This window comes from Pecten maximus, chromosome 9, assembly GCF_902652985.1.
Source record: "Pecten maximus chromosome 9, xPecMax1.1, whole genome shotgun sequence".
Classification (NCBI taxonomy): domain Eukaryota; kingdom Metazoa; phylum Mollusca; class Bivalvia; order Pectinida; family Pectinidae; genus Pecten; species Pecten maximus.
This window is the reverse complement of record NC_047023.1, coordinates 14,231,904-14,253,496: the sequence shown is the minus strand read 5'-3', so window position 1 is coordinate 14,253,496 and position 21,593 is coordinate 14,231,904. Positions and strand designations below refer to the sequence as shown.

The 21,593-nt window shown below is 38.0% G+C and overlaps 1 protein-coding gene across 1 annotated transcript in view; it reads left to right on the top strand.

Moving 5' to 3' along the window:
* Positions 1 to 2,879: 2,879 nt before the first annotated feature.
* The window catches only part of LOC117334434 (acetylcholine receptor subunit beta-like 1), a 101,022-nt gene continuing 82,308 nt past the window's right edge, over positions 2,880 to 21,593 (top strand). The window contains exon 1 of the mRNA XM_033894061.1: positions 2,880 to 3,338. Coding sequence (XP_033749952.1) covers positions 3,245 to 3,338 — 94 coding nt within the window. The 5' untranslated portion in view covers positions 2,880 to 3,244. The remainder of the gene's footprint in view (positions 3,339 to 21,593) is intronic.

The following is a 21,593-nucleotide window of genomic DNA, read 5'->3' as shown; positions in this document are numbered from 1 at the left end:
ATATATAGAATATATATAACATGACTGTATATGGTACGTCACTGTACATCCCAATAGACCTGATCATTGTGTGTCAGAATGTACATAGCCCTTTAAAACCAACGCCATCTTGTCTTTCTATCTGTATATCTCGTTCACTGTCAATGGTAAGATAGAAAACAAACCGTTTCTAAATATTTTTAACTTAATAATAAAATGGTTCAGTGTGTATTTTAATACAATTTTTAAATAGAATTGTATCCCTTTTCCATATTGTTGTTACAGGTCTAAAATTGATCTCCCTAAAAAATGGCCATCACCAAAAAATATATTCTCATATCTAAATGTTATCGCGGTGCTGAATCTTATGAAATAGAAAAAAAATGTCGCAGAACGAAATAAAATTCTGCTTACAGTCGTTCCTTATTTCTGTAGCATTATATTTTTCAAATACAAAACTATTCTATAGGTCACATAAAACGATTGCTAACGGAAAAAATAAAACAGCGTTTCGAAATTTGCAGGTTGATGGAGATCTTGGGAAATGTTCGTGGTCGTCTTCATGATTTCAGAAGTCGGTATTTGTTGATATGCCTACATTGTATATAGTGGCTTCGTTACCAACATCCTAGTTTTCATTTAACCTAGATTTGATTGGCGGGTGTCGTCGATGGGGCATAAGATTATTTCTCCTCTGAAATAGAGTTCAAGAATTTATTTGACTTGTAGTTTTTCGATAGCCTGAATCCAAATATTTCGTTTCCGTGGCGCTATTAGCTTGGTTTTTAAAAGATATATTTTGCATAGTTTTTTTCGTTAACATTTGTTTTTTATTATTATCTATTAAAGTACAAAACGAATTTAATATTTTGAAAATTTTGTTGTTGCTTATCACGTTTTATGTGATAGTGACATATACCTTTAAACAATAGAGAGACGTAGAGAATTAGGGATAGAATACATTAATTATGATTGGAGCATTAAAATGATATTGTCTACAAAGGTTAGATTTAAATCAAATAAGGGATAGAATAATTTTTTTATGATTAGAGCATTAACACAATATTTTCTGCAAAGGTTAGATTTAAATCAAATAAGCAACTGTGAGTTATCAAACTGTACAAACAAACGAAACACTTCGTGTAAAATGTGTATCGTCAGTAAATTAAAATCAAATCCTGTCCTTTATCTGTACTTGGTTTTTTTTTCATGCGAAACAGTAACATATATACAATGTACAAGATTAGTTACCATTGTTTTACTATATTTTGGACCTCACCTAGCGTGGCGTTCGTCCATCAATGTTTTATCATTAAAACGCTACTTCTCTAGTACGCTTGAATATATTTTCCACTCTGCAATACAACACTTTTGGATTAAGGATACTAAACAGATTAAATGTAACCAGAGGGAGCGGACGGCGGGCCATGCTAGGGGTCATACAGATTAATCTTTAACATCCTTGTTGTTAGTTCGGACAAAGGGGTTTTAACCAAACCTCATCATGGTCATAACATTACTAGCTACGCCTCCTATGTATTTGAATATTCTTATGCCTGTGATAATTTCCAATTTTTTCGTTCCTTTAGCATCACTGACGAATCTTAAAAGGACGAATCAGCTGTATGATGTCCCTTACATCAGTGACGGGTCCAACACGGACGAAACAGCTGTGTGATGTTCATATCATCACGGACTAGCCCTAAAAGGACGAAATAGATGTATGATGTCCCTAGCATCACAGATGAGTCATAAAATGACGAAACAGATATATGCTGTCCCTATCATCACTGACAAGTCCTAGAGGGACGAAACAGCTGTATGATGTCCCTAGCATCACTCAAGAATGATAGGATGAACCATATTTATGAAGCATTATTATGTAGTTTATTTTCAGCATACATGCATTATTTAAGAAGTGCTATTCACACGTGTCTCTTTATATAATCCTTTCGCATGTGTTTAGTGGTTCGCACCTAATTTAATCTAGATCATCCTTTCTTGAATGAGACATAGTGTTATGTAAACATGGATTGTGAGTCCCCTGGAAAGAGACGAGCGGAAAGTAATCAATGGGGCACTGGATGTTAACCTTTATGAAATCGAGTAACCAAATGATATATTGAGGACGAGACTTGTGCTCTTGGTATGGTGTGGTAGAATCTGAAATTGAATAATATCTTTGTAAAATAACTTGTAAAGTTTTTCATTATTGCGAAAATGTTAAGTTGAGAGATGAAGGTACAATTGGCCTCTGGCTTTTAAACGCAAAGTTATATTATTAAATATTTAATTAAGAAACCTATTCGTTAAAAATACAGATTTCATTTATGAAGATACCCCTGAAAGGGATGTTGGTTAAATCATCATAACAGCTCGATATAATTTATCAATATAACGGAGTGAATTTCAGTTTGTATAATTATATTAACTTATAACTTAACTTTAAATGTTTATTGTGGTATTTTAAGTTAGTAAGTGTCATTTTCACGGAGCATGTAGTATACCTGTAAGTAATATTACACGACGAATGCCAATTTGAAATGATTGTCCTCTAATGTAGAATAGTCAGAATAAATTCTATAAACTTATAATAAAAATCATACCAATAATTAAAACAAGGTTGTATTAAGTTATGAAATCCGGTTATGTACAGCCCAGAAAAATCACGCTATTTCGATTGGGAAAGTAAGATGACCGCGTCGCGACGTGGCTACTGGACCAGTCTACGCGTGCCTTAAAGGTCGGGCATGCAGTCGCTATTTGGATGTTGTTCCTCTCTCGTATCTTACTATAGCGGACGCCACTTAGGGGTTACCGTACAATAGCGGTCGATACTCTGTGATTGTCACTCGTTTCAGGAGAGTTTTCAGTTTGCTGTGCTGTTTGAGAGCGGAATCTGTTTTGTGACAAGAGTGTTCGTTACTTGTACGTTTCTCAACATCCATCGAACCTATACATCACAACCACACTCTCCGACCGGCAAGGTTATGGAGTGAACGGTCAGACGGTAGCTTCTCTAGCCTAATCGGTGTGTTTATGTACGGTGGGCATTCACGGATCACGCAAAAAAAACCAACACAAGCCATTCTCAAAGAGAAGGGGGACCACAGCAATGGACGCACGGTCACAGCGGAGATAGTGAGTTAGACATACACGTTGTGAGGAAATAGTATTTGGCCAAACCAAGGTCATTCCTCCATTACAACAATGCCAGTGACGCTCTGTGTCTTTAGGATTTCATGAAAGATATCTGACTCTCTCTATGAAGCATGGTGGAAAGGCACAGCAAACGGCCGGATCTCAAAACATGTGGTTATTTTTGATGGTTCTAGTGCAAGGTATTAATACCACCCGTGGTAAGTATCGTGTTAAGTACATATTCTCGTGTGTCTAATTCAGGGATTGGTTTGGTGTTGGTAGTCGAGGGCTTCATCATCACCGCCCTAATGAAGCGCGTTGATCAATTTCCACACTAGAATTTGTATTCATTAGTTGTTTCACGTGGAGCTGTGTTGTGGTTTGCGAGGCCTTGATCGGCCTACCCCAGGGGCGGGCTGAGTACACAACCACTGGGTGTGCAGATTTAGGTTCCGATCGATAAGCCGGCCTCTGTACTCTACCGTCTCTTATGTAACAACCAATACAGTTACAATATAAGACGCCATCAGTACATGTCAGCCCTATTCGAACTGGATTACAATTTATTGGTTGGGCTACAAGTTCATTACCGAGTCTGAACCATTACGATGATAAATGTGTTGGCTAAGGTAGACTGTTTGATGATGATATGTAGACAGAGGTTGAATATACTTTGTGTTGTACATTGTTCTGAGTAAAGTAACACTATTTGTATTGGTGAAGACAAATTAGAGTAGCATTATCTCCCCTGATAGGTGACGTCACGAGGGCGATATTTCAATATCAAATGATGGCCTTACTCTCTCTCTCATAACAAAGACTAATGTTCATTAACACCCGGTAGTGTTGTAACAAATATCCCTATTCTACATTTATAGGAATATTTATTTAAAACGATATTGGGGTACATTATAACCGTTAATATCGGTATGTTGTATACCATAAGAGGTGATTTTTCTAAATCATTACGAGAAGCTTCGAGCAGGCATTGATATTCCGTATAGCAGATGTCGATGTTCTATGTACATTTGTAACAATGTGTTTTACATTGACAGTTGTTGTATTAACAGGTTGGTTTTTGTTACATGACAGGGTGTTGTGTTACATGACAGGTGTGTTTTTGTACATGACCAGGTTGTTGTGTTACATGACCAGGTTGTGTGTTACATTGACCGGTTGTGTTGTGTTACATTGACCAGGGTTTGCTGTGTGTACATTGACCAGTTGTTTGTGTTACATTGACAGGTTGTTTGTGTTACATGACCAGGTTTGTTTGTACATTGACCAGTTTTTGGTTATATGACCAGGTGTGTTTGTGTACATTGACCAGGTTTGTGTGTACATGACCGTTGTTTGTAGACATTGTGTTTAATTGACAGGTTGTGTGTTTTTGTTACATTGACCGTGTGTGTGTTACATTGACCAGGTGTTTGTACATTGACCAGTTGTTGTTTACATTGACCAGGTTTTGTGTTAATTGACCAGGTTTTTGTGTTAATTGACCAGTGTGTGTGTTACATTGACCAGGTTGTTACTGATTTGTTTACATTGACAGTTGTTGTGTTAATTGACAGGTTGTGTTTGTTACATGACAGTTTTTGGTACATTGACAGGTTGTGTTTGTTCATTGACCATGTTGTTTTGCAATTGACCAGGTTGGTTGTGTTACATTGACCAGTGTTTTGTACATTGACCGTTGTTTTGTGTTACATTGACCAGGTTGTTTGTGTACATTGACCAGGTTGTGTGTGTTACATTGACCAGGTTTTTGACTGGTTGTTTTGTTACCATTGACATGGTGTGTTGTGTTACATTGACCAGGTTGTTTTGTTCATTGACCAGGTTGTTTGTGTTACATTGACCAGGTTGTTTACATTGACCAGGTTGTGTTGTGTTACATGACCAGGTTGTGTTGTGTTCATTGACCAGGTGTGTTGTGTTACATTGACCAGTGTTTGTGTTCATTGACAGGTGTTTTGTACATTGACCAGGTTGTTTTGTGTACATTGACCAGGTTGTGTTGTGTTACATTGACCAGGTTGTGTTGTGTTACATGACCAGGTTGGTTGTGTTACTGTTTTGTACATTGACCAGGTTGTGTCTGACAGTTTGTACATTGACCAGGTTGTTTGTGTTCATTGACCAGGTTGTTTGTGTACATTGACGGTTGTGTTGTGTTACATTGACCAGGTTTTTTGTTAATTGACCAGGTTGTGTACATTGACCAGGTTGTGTTGTGTTACATTGACCAGTTGTGTTGTGTTACATGACCAGTTGTGTTGTGTTACATTGACCAGGTTGTGTTGTGTTACATTGACCAGTTGTTGTGTTACATGACCAGTGTGTTGTGTTATTGACCATTTGTTGTGTACATTGACCAGTTGTGTACATTGACCAGGTGTGTTGTGTTACATTGACCAGTTGTGTGTATTACAGTTGTGTTGTTTACATTGACCAGGTTGTGTTGTACATTGACCAGGTTTGTTTGTGTTACATTGACCAGGTTGTGTTGTGTTACATTGACCAGTTGTGTTGTTACATTGACCAGGTTGTGTTGTGTTACATTGACCATGTTTTGTGTAATTGACCTGTTGTGTTGTGTTACATTGACCAGGTTGTGTTACATTGACCAGGTTGTGTTGTGTTACATTGACCAGGTTGTGTTACATTGACCAGGTTGTGTTACATTGACCAGGTTGTGTTGTGTTACATTGACCAGGTTGTGTTGTGTTACATTGACCAGGTTGTGTTGTGTTACATTGACCAGGTTGTTGTGTTACATTGACCAGGTTGTGTTGTGTTACATTGACCAGGTTGTTTTGTGTTACATTGACCAGGTTGTTTGGTGCTACATTGACCAGGTTGTGTTATGTTACATTGACCAGGTTGTGTTGTGTTACATTGACCAGGTTGTTTGTTTCATGACAGGTTGTGTGTGTTACATTGACAGGTTGTGTTGTGTACATTGACCAGGTTTTGTTCATGACCAGTTTTGTGTGTTACATTGACCAGGTTGTTGTGTACATTGACCAGTTGTGTTGTGTTAATTGACCAGGTTGTGTTGTGTTACATTGACCAGGTTGTGTTACATTGACCAGGTGTTTGTGTACATTGACCAGTGTTGTGTTTGTGTTACATTGACCAGGTTGTGTTGTGTTACATTGACCAGGTTGTGTTGTGTTACATTGGCCAGGTTGTGTTGTGTTACATTGACTAGGTTGTGTTACATTGACCAAGGTGTGTTATGTTACATTGACCAGGTTGTGTTACATTGACCAGGTTGTTTTGTGTTACATTGACCAGGTTGTTTTGTGTTACATTGACCAGGTTGTTTTGTGTTACATTGACCAGGATGTTTTGTGTTACATTGACCAGGTTGTGATGTGTTACATTGACCAGGTTATGTTACATTGACCAGGTTGTGGTGTGTTACATTGACCAGGTTGTGGTGTGTTTACATTGACCAGGTTGTTTTGTGTTACATTGACCAGGTTGTGTTGTGTTACATTGACCAGTTTGTTGTGTGTTACATTGACCAAGTTGTTTTGTGCTACATTGACCAGGTTGTGTTGTGTTACATTGACCAGGTTGTTTGTGTTACATTGACCAAGTTGTGTTGAGTTACATTGACCAGGTTGTGATATGTTACATTGACCAGGTTGTGTTGTGTAACATTGACCAGGTTGTGATATGTTACATTGACCAGGTTGTGTTGTGTTACATTGACCAGGTTGTGTTGTGTTACATTGACCAGGTTGTGATATGTTACATTGACCAGGTTGTTTTGTGTTACATTGACCAGGTTGTTGTGGTTACATTGAACAAGGTTGTGTTGTGTTACATTGACCAGGTTGTTGTTGTGTAACATTGACCAGGTTGTGTTGTGTTACATTGACCAGGTTGTTTTGTGTTACATTGACCAGGTTGTGTTGTGTTACATTGACCAGGTTGTGTTGTGTTACATTGACCAGGTTGTTTTGTGTTACATTGACCAGGTTGTGTTGTGTTACATTGACCAGGTTGTTTTGTGTTACATTGACCAGGTTGTGTTGTGTACATTGACCAGGTTGTTTTGTGTTACATTGACCAGGTTGTGTTGTGTTACATTGACCAGGTTGTGTTTGTGTACAGTGACCAGGTTGTGTTGTGTTACATTGACCAGGTTGTGTTGGTTACATTGACCAGGTGTGTTGTGCTATATTGACCAGGTGGTTGTGTGTGTTACATTGACCAGGTTGTTGCTACATTGACCTGGTTGTGTTGGTGTACATTGACCATGTTGTATTGTGTATATTGACCAGGTTGTGTTGTGTTACATTGACCAGGTTGTGCTACATGGACCAGGTTGTGTTGTGTTACATTGACCAGGTTGTGTTGATGTTGTCATTGACCAGGTTTGTTTGTGTTTACATTGACCAGGTGTGTGTTGTGTTACATTGACCAGGTTGTGTTGTGTTACATTGACCAGGTTGTTTGTGTTACATTGACCAGGTTGTTTTGTGTTACATTGACCAGGTTGTGTTGTGTTACATTGACCAGGTTGTGTTGTGTTACATTGACCAGGTTGTGTTGTGTTACATTGACCAGGTTGTTTTGTGTTACATTGACCAGGTTGTGTTTGTGTTACATTGACCAGGTTGTTTGTGTTACATTGACCAGGTTGTGTTGTGTTACATTGACCAGGTTGTGTTGTGTTACATTGACCAGGTTGTGTTGTGTTACATTGACCCGGTTGTGTTATGTTACATTGACCAGGTTGTGTTGTGTTACATTGACCAGGTTGTGTTGTGTTACATTGACCAGGTTGTTTTGTGTTACATTGACCAGGTTGTTGTATGTAACATTGACCAGGTTGTGTTGTGTTACATTGACCAGGTTGTGTTGTGTAACATTGACCAGGTTGTGTTGTGTTACATTGACCAGGTTGTGTTACATTGACCAGGTTGTGTTATGTTACATTGACCAGGTTGTGGTGTGTTACATTGACCAGGTTGTGTTGTGTTACATTGACCAGGTTGTGTTGTTACATTGACCAGGTTGTTTGTGTTACATTGACCAGGTTGTTTTGTGTTACATTGACCCGGTTGTGTTATGTTACATTGACAAGGTTGTGTTACATTGACCAGGTAGTGTTGTGTTACATTGACCAAGTTGTTTTGTGTTACATTGACCCGGTTGTGTTATGTTACATTGACCAGGTTGTGTTGTGTTACATTGACCAGGTTGTGTTGTGTTACATTGACCAGGTAGTGTTGTGTTACATTGACCAGGTTGTGTTGTGTTACATTGACCCGGTTGTGTTATGTTACATTGACCAGGTTGTTTTGTGTTACATTGACCAAGTTGTGTTGTGTTACATTGACCAGGTTGTGTTGAGTTACATTGACCAGGTTGTTTTGTGCTACATTGACCAGGTTGTGTTGTGTTACATTGACCAGGTCGTGTAGTGTTGCATTGACCTGGTTGTGTTGTGTTACATTGACCAGGTTGTGATATGTTACATTGACCAGGTTGTGTTGTGTTACATTGACCATGTTGTGTTGTGCTATATTGACCAGGTTGTGTTGTGTTTCATTGACCAGGTTGTGTTGTGTTACATTGACCAGGTTGTGTTGTGTTACATTGACCAGGTTGTGTTGTGTTACAGTGACCAGGTTGTGTTGTGTTACATTGACCAGGTTGTGTTGTGTTACATTGACCAGAATGTTTTGTGTTTCATTGACCAGGTTGTTTTATGTAACATTGACCAGGTTGTGTTAGGTAACATTGACCAGGTTGTGTTGTGTTACATTGACCAGGTTGTGTTGTGTTACAGTGACCTGGTTGTGTTGTGTTACATTGACCAGGTTGTGTTACATTGACCAGGTTGTGTTACATTGACCAGGTTTTGTTACATTGACCAGGTTGTTTTGTGTTACATTGGCCAGGTTGTTTTGTGTTACATTGACCAGGTTGTTTTGTGTTACATTGACCAGGTTGTTTTGTGTTATATTGAACAGGTTGTGTTGTGTTACATTGACCAGGTTGTTTGTGTTACATTGACCAGGTTGTGTTGTGTTACATTGACCAGGTGGTGTTGTGTTACATTAACCAGGTTGTGTTGTGTTACATTGACCAGGTTGTGTTGAGTTACATTGACCAGGTGGTGTTGTGTTACATTGACCAGGTTGTGTTGTGTTACATTGACCAGGTTGTGTTGAGTTACATTGACAAGGTCGTGTTGTGTTACATTGACCAGGTTGTGTTGTATTGACATGGTTGTGTTGTGTTACATTGACCAGGTTGTGCTACATTGACCAGGTTGTTTTGTGTTACATTGACCAGGTTGTGTTGTGTTACATTGACCAGGATGTGTTATGTAACATTGACCAGGTTGTGTTGAGTTACATTGACCAGGTTGTTTTGTGTTACATTGACCTGGTTGTGTTGTGTTACATTGACCATGTTGTGTTGTGCTATATTGACCAGGTTGTGTTGTGTTACATTGACCAGGTTGTTTTGTGTTACATTGACCAGGTTGTGTTGTGTTACATTGACCAGGTGGTGTTGTGTTACATTGACCAGGTTGTGTTGTGTTACATTGACCAGGTTGTGTTATGTTACATTGACCAAGGTGTGTTGTGTTACATTGACCAGGTTGTGTTGTGTTACATTGACCAGGTTGTGTTGTGTTACATTGACAAGGTTGTGTTGTGTTACATTGACCAGGTTGTGTTGTATTGACCAGGTTGTGTTGTGTTACATTGACCAGGTTGTGCTACATTGACCAGGTTGTTTTGTGTTACATTGACCAGGTTGTGTTGTGTTACATTGACCAGGATGTGTTATGTAACATTGACCAGGTTGTGTTGAGTTACATTGACCAGGTTGTTTTGTGTTACATTGACCTGGTTGTGTTGTGTTACATTGACCATGTTGTGTTGTGCTATATTGACCAGGTTGTGTTGTGTTACATTGACCAGGTTGTGCTACATTGACCAGGTTGTGTTGTGTTACATTGACCAGGTTGTTGTGTTGTGTTACATTGACCAGGTTGTGTTGTGTTACATTGACCAGGTTGTGTTGTGTTACATTGACCAGGTTGTGTTGTGTTACATTGACCAGGTTGTGTTGTGTTACATTGACCAGGTTGTGGTTACATTGACCAGGTTGTGTTACATTGACCAGGTTGTTTTGTGTTACATTGACCAGGTTGTTTGTGTTACATTGACCAGGTTGTTTTGTGTTACATTGACCAGGTTGTGATGTGTTACATTGACCAGGTTATGTTACATTGACCAGGTTGTGGTGTGTTACATTGACCAGGTTGTGGTGTTTTACATTGACCAGGTTGTTTGTGTACATTGACCAGGTTGTTGTGTACTTACCATTTGACCCAGGTTGTTGTGTGTTACATTGACCAGGTTGTTTGTGTACATTGACCAGGTTGTTTGTTACTTGACGAGTAGTGTTGTGTTACATTGACCAAGGTTGTTGTTGTATTACATTGACCAGCTTGTTTTGTGTTCATTGACCAGGTTGTGTTGTGTTACATTGACCAGGTTGTGTTGTGTTACATTGACCAGGTTGTTTTGTGTTACATTGACCAGGTTGTGTTGTGTTACATTGATCAGGTTGTTTTGTGTTACATTGACCAGGTTGTGTTGTGTTACATTGAACAGGTTGTTTTGTGTTACATTGAACAGGTTGTGTTGTGTTACATTGACCAGGTTGTTTGTGTTACATTGACCAGGTTGTGTTGTGTTACATTGACCAGGATGTGTTATGTAACATTGACCAGGTTGTTTTGTGTTACATTGACCTGGTTGTGTTGTGTTACATTGACCATGTTGTGTTGTGTTACATTGACCTGGTTGTGTTGTGTTACATTGACCATGTTGTGTTGTGCTATATTGACCAGGTTGTGTTGTGTTACATTGACAAGGTTGTGCTACATTGACCAGGTTGTTTTGTGTTACATTGACCAGGTTGTGTTGTGTTACATTGACCAGGTTGTTTGAGTTTACATTGACCAGGTTGTGTTGTGTTACATTGACCAGGTTGTGTTGTGTTACATTGACCAGGTTGTGTTGTGTTACATTGACCAGGTTGTGTTACATTGACCAAGGTGTGTTGTGTTACATTGACCAGGTTGTGTTTTGTTACATTGACCAGGTTGTGTTGTGTTACATTGACCAGGTTGTGTTGTGTTGCATTGTCCAAGTTGCTTTGTATTACATTGACCAGGTTGTGTTGTGTTACATTGACCAGGTTGTGTTTTGTTACATTGACCAGGTTGTGTTGTGTTACATTGACCAGGTTGTGTTGTGTTACATTGACCAGGTTGGTGTAGTTACATTGACCAGGTTGTGTTGTGTTACATTGACCAGGTTGTATTGTGTTACATTGACCAGGTTGTGTTGTGTTACATTGACCAGGTTGTGGTGTGTTACATTGACCAGGTTGTGTTGTGTTACATTGACCAGGTTGTGGTGTTTTACATTGACCAGGTTGTTTTGTGTTACATTGACCAGGTTGTGTTGTGTTACATTGACCAGTTTGTTGTGTGTTACATTGACCAAGTTGTTTTGTGCTACATTGACCAAGTTGTTTTTGTTACTCTGACGAAGTAGTGTTGTATTACATTGACCAAGTTGTGTTGTATTACATTGACCAGCTTGTTTTGTGTTTCATTGACCAGGTTGTGTTGTGTTACATTGACCAGGTTGTTTTGTGTTACATTGACCAGGTTGTTTTGTGTTACATTGACCAGGTTGTGTTGTGTTACATTGATCAGGTTGTGTTTGTGTTACATTGACCAGGTTGTGTTTGTGTTACATTGACCAGGTTGTTTTGTGTTACATTGACCAGGTTGTGTTGTGTTACATTGACCAGGTTGTTTTGTGTTACATTGACCAGGTTGTGTTGTGTTACATTGACCAGGATGTGTTATGTAACATTGACAAGGCTGTGTTGTGTTACATTGACCAGGTTGTGTTGTGTTACATTGACCAGGTTGTGTTGTGTTACATTGACCAGGTTGTGTTGTGTTACATTGACCAGGTGTGTTGTGTTACATTGACCAGGTTGTGTTGTGTTACATTGACCAGGTTGTGTTGTGTTACATTGACCAGGTTGTGTTGTGTTACATTGACCAGGTTGTGTTGTGTTACATTGACCAGGTTGTGTTGTGTTACATTGACCAGGTTGTGTTGTGTTACATTGACCAGGTTGTGTTGTGTTACATTGACCAGGTTGTGTTGTGTTACATTGACCAGGTTGTGTTGTGTTACATTGACCAGGTTGTGTTGTGTTACATTGACCAGGTTGTTTGTGTTACATTGACCAGGGTGTGTTGTGTTACATTGACCAGGTTGTGTTGTGTTACATTGACCAGGTTGTGTTTGTGTTACATTGACCAGGTTGTGTTGTGTTACATTGACCAGGTTGTGTTGTGTTACATTGACCAGGTTGTGTTGTGTTACATTGACCAGGTTGTGTTGTGTTACATTGACCAGGTTGTGTTGTGTTACATTGACCAGGTTGTGTTACATTGACCAGGTTGTTTTGTGTTACATTGACCAGGTTGTGTTGTGTTACATTGACCAGGATGTGTTGTGTTACATTGACCAGGTTGTGTTGTGTTACATTGACCAGGTTGTGTTGTGTTACATTGACCAGGTTGTGTTGTGTTACATTGACAGGTTGTGTTGTGTTACATTGACCAGGTTGTGTTGTGTTACATTGACCAGGTTGTGTACATTGACCAGGTTGTGTTGTGTTACATTGACCAGGTTGTGTACATGACCAGGTGTTTGTGTTACATTGACCAGGTTGTGTTGTGTTACATTGACCAGGTTGTGTTGTACATTGACAGTTGTGTTACTGACCAGGTTGTGTTGTGTTACATTGACCAGGTTGTGTTGTGTTACATTGACCAGGTTGTGTTGTACATTGACCAGGTTGTGTTGTGTTACATTGACCAGGTTGTTTTGTGTTACATTGACCAGGTTGTTTTGTGTTACATTGACCAGGTTGTGTTGTGTTACATTGACCAGGTTGTGTTGTGTTACATTGACCAGGTTGTTTTGTGTTACATTGACCAGGTTGTGTTGTGTTACATTGACCAGGTTGTGTTGTGTTACATTGACCAGGTTGTGGTGTGTTACCAGTTGTGTTACATTGACCAGGTTGTTTGTGTTACATTGACCAGTTGTTTGTGTACATTGACCAGTTGTTTTGTGTTACATTGAACAGGTTGTTTTGTGTTTTATTGACCAGGTTATGTAATTGCAGGTTGTGTTACATTGACCAAGTTGTGTGTATTACATTGACCAGGTTGTTTGTGTACATTGACCAGGTTGTGTTGTGTTACATTGACCAGGTTGTGTGTGTGTTACATTGACCAGGTTGTGTTGTGTTGCATTGACCAGGTTGTTTTCTGTTACATTGACCAAGTTGCTTTGTATTACATTGACCAAGCTGTGTTATGTTACATTGACCAGGTTGTTTGGTGCTACATTGACCTGGTTGTGTTGTGTACATTGACCAGGTGTTTGTGTTACATGACAGGTTGTGTTGGTTACATTGACCAGGTGTGTTGTACATTGACCAGGTTGTGTTGTGTTACATTGACCAGTTTGTGTGTGTTACATTGACCAGGTGTGTTGTGTTACATTGACCAGGTTGTGTTGTGTTACATTGACCAGGGTTGTTTGTGTACATTGACCAGGTTTTTTTGTGTTTACATTGACCAGGTTGTTTTTTGTGTTACATTGACCTGGTGTGTGTGTTACATTGACCATGTTGTGTTGTGCTATATTGACCAGGTTGTGTTGTGTTACATTGGACAAGGTTGTGTTTGTGTTACATTGACCAGGTTGTGTTGTGTTACATTGACCAGGTTGTGTTGTGTTACATTGACCAGGTTGTTTTGTGTTATATTGACCAGGTTGTGTTGTGTTACATTGACCCGGATTGTGTTAGAACATTGACCAGGTTTGTAGGTATGGTGACATTGACCAGGTGTGTTGTGTTACAGTGACCAGGTTGTGTTGTGTTAAGTTACATTGACCAGGTGTGTTGTGTATGTACATTGAACCAGGTGTGTTGTGGTTACATTGACCAGGTTGTGTTGATGTTACATTGACCAGGTGGTGTTGTGTTACATTGACGCCAGGTTGTGTTGTGTTACATTGATCAGGTTGTGTTGGAGTTACAATTGACAAGGTTCGTGTTGTGTTAAAATTGACCAGGTTGTTTGTGTTGTCATTGACAGGTTTGGTTGTGGTTACATGGACCAGGTTGTTGTGCTACATTGACCAGGTTGTTGGTGTGTACATTGACCAGGTGGTGTATTGTGTTTACATTGACCAGGATTGTTGGTAGTTAACATTGACCAGGTTGTGGTTGAGTTACATTGACCAGGTTGTTGTATTGTGGTACTTGACCAGGGTGTGGTGTGTTTACATTGACCAGGTTGTGTTGTGCTAACATTGACCAGGTTGTGTTGTGTTTCATTGACCAGAATGTTTTGTGTTTCATTGACCAGGTTGTTTTATGTAACATTGACCAGGTTGTGTTAGGTAACATTGACCAGGTTGTGTTGTGTTACATTGGCTAGGTTGTGGTTTTGTAATGTTGATTAGTTTGTGTTTTGTTATATAAATCTTTTTCTGGTATTGTTATATTTTTCAGTTGTGATGTTATTCAATCTGTGTTGTTGTCGTGGTTTTATTGACCAGGATGTAATGTCCTTATATTAATCAAGTTGTGGTGTTGTTAGCTCACCTGCCATGGTGCGGCGTCCGTCGTCCGTCCGTCTGTCCGTCCGGCCGTCCGTCCGGCGTCAACTTTTTCATTTAAACGACTTCTTCTCAATAACCAAGAGACCCAGGGACTTGATATTTGGCCTTTAGCATGCTAGGGTAAAGGGCTACAAAGTTTGTTCAAATAAATTACCTTGACCTTCATTCAAGGTCACATGGGTCAAATGGGCTATATTCTTCAAACAACTTCTTCTCAATAAGCAAGAGGCCCAGGGACTTGATATTGGGCATGTAGCATGCTGGGGTGAAGGGCTACAAAGTTTGTTCAAATAAATGACCTTGACCTTCATTCAAGGTCACATTTGTCAAATAGGCTATAATCTTCAAACCACTTCTTCTCAATAACCAAGAGGCCCAGGGACTTGGTATTGGGTCTGTAGCATGCTTGGGTGAAGGGCTACCAAGTTTGTTCAAATGAATTGCCTTGACCTTCACTTAAGGTCACATTGGTCAAACAGGCTATATTCTTCAAATGACTTCTTCTTAATAACCAAGAGGCCCAGGGACTTGATATTGGGCCTGTAGCATGCTTGGGTGAAGGGCTACAAAGTTTGTTCAAATGAATGACCCTTGACCTACATTTAAGGTCACAGGGGTGAAATCGGCTTAAATCTGTAAAAAATAATTTTGCGATAGCCAAGAGCCTCCTAGACCAGATATTAGGCCAATAAAATGCTGGAATGAAGGACTAGAAAATGTATTAATATGAATAAACCTAGCTTACTATGATAATCAGCATAGTAGAAATGACCTCAATCAACTTCAAAGTTGCTGTAGAGCCAGGTGAGCGATACAGGCCCATTGGGCCTCTTGTTATATTTTAGAAGAAGCTGTGTTGTGGTATATTGATAAGGTATTTGTGTTGTTATGGAGATTAGATTGTGTTGTTATGTTGTTAAAGTTGTTTTGTTGTTAAATAGAAGAAAAAGATTTAATAATGTAATATTGTTCAAGCTGTGGTGTTGATCAAATCGTGGTGTCATTATATTGATCAAGTTCTCTTGTACATGTATTATATTGACCAGGTATTGGTGTTTTTATATCTATCAAGTTGTGGTCAAGTTATAGTATTGTTATATCGATCAAGTTGTGGTCAAGTTGTAGTGTTGTTAAATTGATCAAGCTGTGATATAATATTGTTCAAGTTGTGGTGTTGTTATATTGAAAAACCAGTGGTGTTGTTATATTGATAAAGTTGTGGTGTTGTTGTTATATTGATAAAGTTGTGTTGTTGTTATATTGATAAAGTTGTGTTGTTGTTATATTGATAAAGTTGTGTTGTTGTTGTTATATTGATAAAGTTGTGTTGTTGTTATATTGATAAAGTTGTGCTTTATATTGATACAATTTTTGTGTTGTTAAATCGATAAAGGTTTTGTGTTGTTATATTGATAAAGTTGTGTTGTTGTTATATTGATAAAGTTGTGTTGTATTGTTATATTGATAAAGTTTTTGTGTTGTTAAATTGATAAAGTTTATGTGTTGTTAAATTGATAAAGTTGTGTTGCTGTTATATTGATAAAGTTTTTGTGTTGTTATATTGATAACGTTTTTGTGCTGTTATATTGATAAAGTTTTTGTGTTGTTATATTGATAAAGTTTTTGTGTTGTTATATTGATAAAGTTGTGGTGTTGTTATATTGATCAAGTTTCAAATATGTTGTATTTATCAACATCAGAATATGATCATCTTGGAACAGCAACTTGTTATAACTTGATCGATGCCGTCACAATGACAGACACGTGATCAAATGGTATCATATAGTCCCACACAACACGGATTGATACTCTAAATTAATAATCCCCGGGAACAAACAATATTATCACATGACAATATGGTGTGTTATATTAAAAATAGTTCTAAATAAAAGAAACTTAAAATATGAATACGATTTATCCGGATAAATTGTTTCTATAACGAATTTTGATATTGTTCTATATACCAATGAATTGTGTTCTGTGTAACATGGCGTGGTAGCTCTCTTTATACCAGTGTAATTGTTGTTAAATCTTATTAACAGCAATATCAAAAATGGTAAATGACATATTTGTTTTAAATTATTGTCGACAATACATACGTCTTTTTTCGTGTACAACAAGAAGATGAATGATATTATCTTAGTCCTTTCAACAAGATACTGTTCTTGGCAAAAATGTGGTTCCGTGTTATAAGTAGGAACTTGTCCGTATGCCTGTCTAGTTACGCCCGTCAATTTTGGACTTTTTGAAAGTTTTACTCTTAAGAGGATAATGCAAATGTTTCGAACCTCATACTATTGACATAGTATTTAAGATGTTTGTCAATGACTGATGTTTGTCAATGGCTGATGTTTGTCAATGACTAAATTTACATGCTTTTTTATTCCCCAGAAAAATGTCAACGTTTCATTAATGACATAAACATTAATGCTTACATTTGTATTACTTACTATGATTTTAACTAACTTTTCAATTGATCACAAGACAATATTAACCCTCTTTAAAATACTGAAAAAAAGGATTTTTTTCGGGGTAAATAAAACTTCTTCTTAATTCATGCTGATAGTGCTCCATTATTGATGAAATTCAACATCACCAACTTAAATGAAGATGCCCCATAATTTTCTCCTTTTGATCGAATACGTCCTTCACAGAAATTTCTTTGAGATCCGTGACATCATCGCATAATACGTGACCCAGTTGGCATCTAATGTAAAAAGCTAATGTGTGAGAAATTTGTCGCGCAATCAGCACGTAGATGGACATATTTGTTCGAACAGTATTCCAATAGACTGTCCAGTTCTCCTGCGGCGAAATGACAGTCGGACTTTCATTCAAGTTTTATCCAATCTTATAACACATAATACAGAATATATATTTGTCTACCGTTCTTCAGCGTCGGTCGACAGGAGAGATGACGTAGCCAGATTTGTACGTATTGACCGATGGCTGCCTACTGGCTAGATTTATTGTCTGCTTTATACACCAAGTGTAGACTGTTCTATAGACATATATGAATGGCATTCGACAGATGGCCAACTGTCTCAACATCACACATAACGATATCCTGATTTCAGATTAAGATGCATTCAGTTTGGTTTGATGATAAGTTGCATATGTGATGAATGTTTAATTCATCAAATATGTTCACTACTAGAAGAATTTGTTTGATATGACACCGATACCGCGTTTAGATTTTAATCTGAACTTCATCGACAGCAAAGAGCATTTTAACAGATTAACAATCTTTGAAGAAGATTTATCTTGATAAGTCATGTCGTCCATATATCGTTATCAGGTAATATTCAACTAGTCGGACAGTTTGTTTAGTATTGTTTAAAGTCCTATCTGCATAATAAGGTCATCTAAGGACAGTGCCGACTTGATGGGGCCAACCCAAAGACTAATTTAGGGTGCAATTGCACTGCTGCCACATACACATTGCCATAATATGTGTTTATCTTCCAGCCTATTACACTTACATAGGAATGGACCAAATTGTTTCCCTGCTCATAAATTAAAGGTTAAACTTGGTTTGTCATAGGTTGGAATAGAAACCCACAGCCTTTTCGAAACGGTGAACCCCCAATTAAAGACCAATGGGAAAATGAAAATTTGGAAAACGGACTTGTTTACCAAAATCAGGAGATTACTTAGGACAGATGCCTTCAGGATAAAGCCTTGGAGAAAACAACGATACAAAAATATGTTGTCAACAAAACCGTTATTCGAACTAAAATAAAGTCACAGAAGTGTACAATATACAATAAATGCAGTATATGACATTGTATATAGAGCTGCATCTTACAAACGATTTACAGCGGCAACTTTGCAAAAGGTAAAAAAAATAGTAACAGTGTCCTTGACCTTGACGGCTTTTATCACTGTGTGAAGTTTGATTAAATTCCCTCAAGGAATGAAGCCGCTACAGCGCTGACAAACTGTGGACGGAGAGGAAACCTACATGTATGTAAAGTCTCCCCGGTTTTACCGGTAGGGACTAATACGACCAGGTATTCCACATGTGAAAGCGTCTTCTGCATTATTGATGATATTTGCATGTAAATACAGAAGAAAGAGGTCCGTGATTGTGCTAACGAAAGCATCAAATATAAATCAGGTAATCGCAAATGAGATCATAATGACAAATATTTAGTATCATATAGTCTTCATCATATACTACATGAGCTCAACCCCGATATTGTTTATCTGAATGTCAACAGCTAAATATTATAACAAAAATCGTTAAAAAGGAACACGTTTTCGCATTTACAGTTAACTAGGGGTTAATACCGAAGGTTAGAGGAGACGAAAACAAAAGTCACAAAGGACAGAAGGGGGGGGGGGGGGGGGGGAGACAAAATAAGGAATTATTTATAGAATGAAAGATATGGTTTCACTTGTGGTTTGTCTCCTCAGTGTCCACATAAACGAAGCCTTAAAGTAAAGTACAGATTCTGGCCCCAGATTAGTCGCCTTAACTTTGATATACATATTGAATCTACACAAATATCTTACGTATATAACAAAAGACTTCTTGGGCCACACCATAATTATGATTTTATTAACAATAGTACATATCCTATCTCAATATACATCATACAAGCGATTGTTGGTTAGATTTTAGTGTGTTGTACCACAATGTATACTAAGTAAGACATGGACGGTGAGGGACTGTTCTCGGTTATACCCTTACCTTCGTTAGCCGATCAGATGTTCGATTCTGTTTCATATTACCAGATATTAGCTACCGCAGTGCTCATTTGTGCCTCATTATTTTACTTTCTCTCGAACTATCGGGTCTACCACCACACCGTGTAACTGTGTTTTGTCTCGACAGTGTTCCCGATGTCATTAATTGAATGCCATTTTATCTGCCACCTTCAGATGTCTTCTTTGTCTCCCAACCAGCCATGTTTCTTCATTCCATTCCAATTTCAGGCAAGGGTCGTATGATTACACTGAGGTCTAACACAGGAGGCGAATTTATCTTAATAAAGTCTATTCTGGGGAGCATGCGTTTATTGTGTTTGTCTTAAAGACTATGGATTAGTCTTAATGTTGCTGGCACGTGATTATGGTATCTGTTTTAAGATTTGTTAACAGTCTTAATGTAAGGGTAGCATGTATTTGTCATGTTTGTTTTGAAGAATAGTGAGCCGTTTTCATGTTAATGGCACGTGTTCGCTGTGGGTTTTATTTCATTACTAGTATTACGTTGATAAGTGTAAACGTCGGGTCCAATAGGAGTAGTTCAGATAGGTTTCCGGACGAGAATATTCCTGTACATTTAACTGTGTGTAAGCTGTCTCGCTGAATACACATATTAGGGTTCCTACGTTCAAGGACTGCATTTCCGATATAACAAAATTACTCATTATGTCAGTTTGTGCTTTACTAATAAATCTGATTCCAGTTTGGTCTTGTCAATAACACGTGAGGTAGAAACACTGTAATATGAATGGTATGCTCTCTAGTATTGGTGCCGTCTACTTCACATATAATGTACAGTTCGTGTCGACAGCAGGTCTTTAGAGGCAAAACGCTTGAGTCGACAATGATGTTTAGAAATGCTTGCGAAGTACTCAAATTCGTATTGTATACTATATATTATAAGTGGTTATGAAGAGAATCGAATTTGCATAAAGTGATATTCTATAATCATTATCTCATCGCGACACAAAGACATGAATATAATAATGAACAGTATAAATTGTTTGGTGATCCAAAATGGAATGTCCTTGTTTGCTTGTTTGATATATTTTTAGTAATCTCACGCTACAATACAATGACAAAAACGTACAATAGAACTATTTTAATTATTAATTATTGCACCTGTAAATTCTATTAATCAATAGTATTTTTAATTATTTGTTAAGTAGATCGTATCGTTTCCGTCATTGAGGTGTCATATCACCATTTCCCTATCGAAGCTTCATTGGACTACTGAGCAGGACTCTTAACGGGAATTGGTAATGCGTCACAGGTAGGAATGGTACTTTTCTGCTATTATATCAGATAAGACTGACGGTATTAAGTGTCGTACTTATTTGAACTGTTGATGTTATAATGATGACTGTTATAAGATAAGGCTTTTGGGACTAAGTTGTGTGTTTGTACAACTTGAGAATTACTGTAGGTACTGATTTTGATTTGTTCTTTTGAGATTGAGTGTGTGAACAAATACAAGTGTCATCGCATAGTCTCCTCTTTAATGATAATTGGGAGTCATACAGAGTAAGAATCCAAAGTTTGTACCCAATCACATCACCCTATTATAATATGAATTTCTAATAAAACTGGTTAATACATAAGTTGCGCCAGATACCTGATATTTGATCATGAGGTGTAATGTCTTGATTAAAATATGAAATATGATTAATATAATCTTACATCATCAATGACTCACGAAATGTGAGGGGGGTGGATGAGTTGGTTGATTATTTGTCTCCTGTCATGCTGTTTTATCAATGCAGAGTTCAGTTGTTAAAATATTAAAAAAGATATATTGTAATGCAACACGATTTTGCCGTGACGTCAATGTATTGTTGTCAGCACATGCTACCTGTCACCCCATGGTGACAGCGAAATCACGCCAAAGGGGATGACAGAGACAAATCTGTAAATGATGGGAGAAATATTTTCCCATTCCTAGCAACCACGGATCACTCCGAGAAGCTTGCGTGA